This window comes from Argopecten irradians, unplaced genomic scaffold (assembly GCF_041381155.1).
Source record: "Argopecten irradians isolate NY unplaced genomic scaffold, Ai_NY scaffold_1048, whole genome shotgun sequence".
Lineage (NCBI taxonomy): Eukaryota > Metazoa > Mollusca > Bivalvia > Pectinida > Pectinidae > Argopecten > Argopecten irradians.
In genome coordinates, this window is record NW_027188515.1 from 1564 (window position 1) to 7618 (window position 6055).

At 34.8% G+C, this 6055-nt stretch overlaps 1 protein-coding gene across 1 annotated transcript; it reads left to right on the plus strand.

The window, feature by feature from the left end:
* Window positions 1-4353: 4353 nt before the first annotated feature.
* LOC138313907 (uncharacterized) lies at window positions 4354-5847 on the plus strand (the record flags this gene model as incomplete). Its single annotated transcript, XM_069254152.1, has 1 exon — window positions 4354-5847. A coding segment is annotated over one exon (1359 nt), but the record flags the coding sequence as incomplete, so codon positions are not given.
* Between the last annotated feature and the right edge of the window lie 208 nt (window positions 5848-6055).

Below are 6055 nucleotides of genomic sequence, written 5' to 3' on the forward strand. Positions count from 1 at the left end.
GAGTATTCTACGATTTGTTAAAAATAAAATACATAGAAAATCTTTAATCAAAATATACACAGGTTTCATTCGACCAATATTAGAATATGCAGACATCATATGGGATAATTGCTCACAGCAAGCAAAGGATTTACTAGAATCAGTACAATTAGAAGCTGCTAGAATAATTACAGGTTTAAGATCAGGGACATCACACCAAAAACTATATAATGAATTACGATGGGAAACATTATCTGAAAGAAGAAATAAACACAAACACATTATGATATACAAGATACTACATGGACACTCACCACAATATCTTCAAGACATTCTAATACCATTTACTAATAATGAAAATCCCTATGCACTAAGACAGCAAAGAATTTTTAACTCACCACTATGTAGAACAAATAATTACTTTGACAGTTTTATCCCTTTTATGTGTCGCACAGTTAACATATCTAATCCTGATCTAATTGATATACCCTCTATTGAAGCGTTCAAAATATATTTAAATAAAGATATTCTATCTGACCGTGAATCTACACAAATTTTCAAAACAGAAGGTGACAGGAGAGCCAATATTGTCCTCTGTCAACTAAGGAACTCCTGTAGTAATCTAAACTTTGACTTATATCATGATCATCTTATTGACAGTCCAATTTGTAACTGCTCTACTGAACATGAAACAGTCTCACATTACTTTCTGGAATGTCCTTTATTTAACAATTCAAGAATACTCCTCTTTAACTCTCTTAATTCCTATGGTAGACATAATCATATTAATGTAAATGTATTTCTCCAAGGCTGCCCTGACTGTGATGGACATACAAATAGACAAATATTAAATCAGGTACATAACTTTATTGGTAAATCCCATCGATTTAACTTGTATATGTTATAGATTGAAGATATAGTCTTATTAGTATAAATGTATGCCATGACTATGACGGAATATTGAGAAAATCATGGAGATTAGCCGAATCATATAAAACACTATATCCTGCTTAGGCATGACTTCAAGATTGTACAAATTGTATTTTATCATGTACCTATCTAATAACACTATCACGATCTGTAAATAATGTTATAATCTAAATATATCTCAAATAACAGAGTTGGTAGCAGTGACCTGTGCAACTTTGCACATGGACTTTCAGGTCTAGACTACCAATCTCCAGATTATAAATATAAATCAAACTATAATATATTATAAATTAAGTACATGTGTAAATTATACCTTATTTTGTGTATATGTGTGAAAGAAGTATGAGAGAGTTTATAAGAGTTATTCCCCTTTATTTACAAACCCCTTATATGTCTGTTATAAAAATTCATTTCAATTAATTTATATATATATATATATTGTGTCCATAAACATCGGTACACCTTAGGAGAGAATGTGTATAGGCTAAGCCTGTTGTTCAATCCTATTGACAATACAACACCAATATGTCAATAAAATTTGATGAAATGAAATATGGAATTGTATTAGTGGGTAACTAGTGATCACATGAGTGTGTGTTTACTTCCAAATAGAGTGATTTCTCTGACCTGGTATTTATACATACTTTGGCCTTATTTTCTCTGTGTTATATGTATATGTTCTGAGCCCTTAAGCAGGTAATAATATATATAAATATAAGTTTAGAATTCTACGAATTTAGCCGGGAGTAGCCGATCTTCGCTGATTTTAGATTAGACGGTTACACCTAATGAATTGGTCAATTCGTATTATATCATTTATTTACAAAACGTGAAAATGATAGTTTTATAACTCATTTCAGATCATTATTTATAGTAAAATAATACATATGTGCAAGTCAAAATGATATGCATGCAATATTAATAATACTTTGGAGTCTAAATATTTTCAAATAAATCAATTTCTCCGAAGAAATGGCAAGCAAACTATCACCATATTTGGAAGTAAACACAAAATCACGTGATCACTAGTTACCCATAATACAATTGTATATTCCGGCCAATGGCATGAATGAGGTATAAGCACGTGACTTTTTTTTACTACGTTTGACTACAAAGAACGCATGTTTTTACTACGAAAAATAGATGCAGATGTATCGCGAGTTGGGAGTTTAAAACCGCGTCCCTGGAGGATTTTTAGCCCAAAGTTTGAATCTGACCATTAAGACCGTAACAAAAATTCGTTGTGCCTTTATATAAGTGTATCGAGGCAGAGATTTACATTTATTTATGTAGGCCAAGCTAACAAGAAAATACAACATAAAAAAGTCTTTTTTTATTTTTTTTTTATTTTTATTTTCATTCATTCTTTTGATATAGTATAGTACGGTATGTACTACATGGACTTGGTACGAATGCCAATCAAAAAAACACACACACAGCTTTGAAAAGAATTTTCAACCCACGGTTATATATATTTATAATTCGTTGTACACTTCCTTAGCTAGGGCTAACAACTACGTACACGCAGGCTACAGTTTCATGGCCGGGATGTGCAGGATCACATTTTTTTTTTTTTTGAAATCAAATGAATAAAAACTTGAATTAACAAAATCAACGTCGATCTACACAGTGCTCTATGAAAGGGTGGCCTTTGATTTCCACTTTCAAGACCAGATGTCGACATCTTTTAGTTTAGATGTCGACATCAATAACTGACAAGTCGGTGTCACACCCGAGCATAAACACATTAATCGCCGAGTTACCGACTGTCTACATAAATATCTTGGATTCATTATGTGGGCATGTACATGTGGTAAGTCGACATATTCTTCTGTTTATGTCGACATATTCCGATATGATTTCGACTTAATGCCTTAACGATGTCGACATTATTAAGTCGTAAGTCGGCAAATCGATAGCAGAAATATGCCACCATAAAATTGCAATATTTTCTAATTTTCGGATTAACGGGCCTTCGAACTATTAGGCCTTAGCGGTTCAAGTGACCTTAAAATTAACAGATGACGATTACTGCGTACTAATCAGACGGCGTGACTAGACCATTATTACACGATTATCTTATAATAAACAAATTATTGAAATTCATAGTTCAGAGAAAAATACTTTGACAACTCTCGGTAAAGAAATTGCTATCAAATTTCTTCATCTAGGTACAAACACATGCACACAATTATTTTCATTAGCAATCCAATATGGCGAGTGTTATCCATTGTTTGCGCATGTGTACAGGAAGGCGACAAGTCGACAACTCGACAACACGACAAGTCGACAACACGACAAGGCGACAACACGACAAGTCGTCGACAACTCGACAACACGACAAGTCGACATTTTACCGCGACAACACGATATTCTGTACGCGCTAATTAGCGTGTTTGAAATGTCGACTTGTCGTGTTGTCGACTTGTCGTCTTGTCGTGTTGTCGACTTGTCGCGGTTCGAAAACGCGACAAGTCGACATTTTAACTGTTTAATCTCGGGTTGTCGCAGTTTGAGACCGCGACAACTCGACAAGGCGACAACACGACAAGGCGACAACACAACAACACGAGATGGCCGTAATCAGCCACCATAATATTCAAAGATAGTTATGGAAACGTATTTGGGCCTTCTTTTGTTGTGATAAATCGTAGTCTAAATGACTTTAAATACGCGACATGACGTGATCCTTGAGGATTTAGCGACATGTTTTATACGACTTGGTCACTAAAACCCACATTTTGTCGATGTTACCGAACTCGACATTTAATAGATACACAACGGGCGACTTGCTGTTAAGTCGATATGTACCGGTAAAGATATGAATACGACTTACTCAAGTCGTCCATTTTACAAATTATAACACCATGTCGACATGAGCAAATCGATTTGCCTTGGAAAAAACCATGAAGTCGATCCTGTAATCGCCTCATTGTGTAATTGCCCGGTAGCTTCCTTGGTGGTCAATCATCAATAGCGGAAGAATGACAAGGTGAACAAAGATGGGCTTACATAAGGTATGTTAAACTTAACCTCCTCAAAGTGGATACAATCAAATAAATGTGGAACCGTATGTAAAATTTCTATAATCAATATTTATTATCTATCAGGAATATTATTGCTGTTGTATGCATATGTATGCCGCATTCCCCTTACAGTTATACCAATTTAGTTTAAAATGTCATTTTCTGTCTACAATTCTTTATTGTAATCTGTTTTGAAATAATATAGTTGACGGTGAAACAATATTGAACTTAATACTACAATTGCTATTTATAATAACAGAATTCATACCATTTTCGAAATATTTGACCTTTAAATACTTAGATCTATATTATAACCTGACGCCATGACTGACGTTTCATCACTTGAATTGAAAGCTCTCTCTGGAGAAGTGTATATATTGTTTTTAAATAGATACTGGATAAGGATATGTAATGGGTAATTGATGTTTGTACGCCACATTGCAAAAAGGTTTATTTCTGCTTGCACTCTGAGGTTATACCTATCTATTTAAGTGTTGAAAATAATATATATCTTTGTTTTCAGTTCCTGATATTGCTGAGTTGCTTTGTGCTATCAGAGGCCGTTCTTCCATACCCAGGAGATAATGCATCCAACGATGACCTTGTCAGGTACTACTTTGGACTTATGTATAATTCACGGGAAATATGCGGGTTTCTTATGCTTGTTCATGGAGTTGTCATCAGCACGTCAACAGTGAAACGAATCAAGTTAAGACTTGGATTAAGGAGACACGCATGTGAGAGACCATTGCAAGAGATAATACAAACAATTATTAATCTGCACCGAGAGGGCTTCTGTAATCTAGGCTACAAAGCAATGTGGAGGTTACTGAATGTTGTACATGGGATACGTGCAACTCAGAATACCGTGAGGACATGTTTAAGTATCATTGACGCAGAAGGAGTGAATCGGAGATCAAGACGTTGTTTACGACGCAGATTATACTGTAGTAAAGGTCCTAATTATCTCATACATATTGATGGATACGATAAGCTTAAACCATTTGGAATAGCGATTCATGGAGCTATAGATGGATTTTCAAGAAAAATAGTATGGTTAAAAGCTGGGCTTTCGAACAACAATCCAAAGCTTATTGCAAATTTGTATCTAAAGTTCATCGTCACGTTGGGAAGGGTTCCGCACCTAGTAAGAGGAGATGCTGGCACTGAGAATGTTTTAGTGAAAGACTTACAGGTCAGTTTAAGAATGCATCACGGTGATGAGATGGCAGGCATACGGAGTTACATTACAGGCAGATCAAGTGGCAATCAACGAATCGAACGTTTATGGGGCACTTTGCGCTTTACATTTACTGACTTTTGGAGAAACAAATTTCGAGTCATGAGAGATAGCGGTATGTTCGATACAGCAAATCCTCTTCATAGTGAATGCATCCGTTTTTGTTTTTTACCTATCATTCAAGAACAATTGGATATATTCGTCCTGAATTGGAACTCTCACCGAATTAGAAGCCAGCGACACCTTAATATACCTCATGGTATCCCAGACGTACTATACTATCAACCTGAAATATATGAAACTTATGACCGCTCTCATCCACTCCCGTGTACTTTGGAAACCATAGACGAAGTCGCAAGTGAATTCACTTCAGAATGTCCGCCTCGAGGTTGCACAGATGAGTTTTTGCAAATTGTTGAATTGACAACTGGAATGACAAGAGACCAAATGCCTTGCATCAAAACAATAGAGGATGCTGATGAGCTTTTCGTTGCTTTGATACAGATGTTTAATGATTTAACTCACGCGCATCGTTAAAGTGTCTATAAATAGATAATTATCGCATTATTCAAAGCAAATAAAGTTAGGCGGAAAATCTTACTATCAGAAACTGATATCCATTATCCGTGATGCATAACGTAACTGCTTGCTTGGTTTGCTGAATTTTGAATAATTAACAATTACAAGATTTTATTTTAATCTTTTAATAATTTGATTTCTTAATAAATTGATTAATGCTGTTTTAAATGTGTTTTTGTGTGTTTAAAGCTGAAGACATAGCGATATTAACTGTCATTTAGTTAAATCTTTTTCACATAATTAGGGCTCATGTAATATGACAACTTATGATAATACTATTATGATGTCACATGTAGCTATG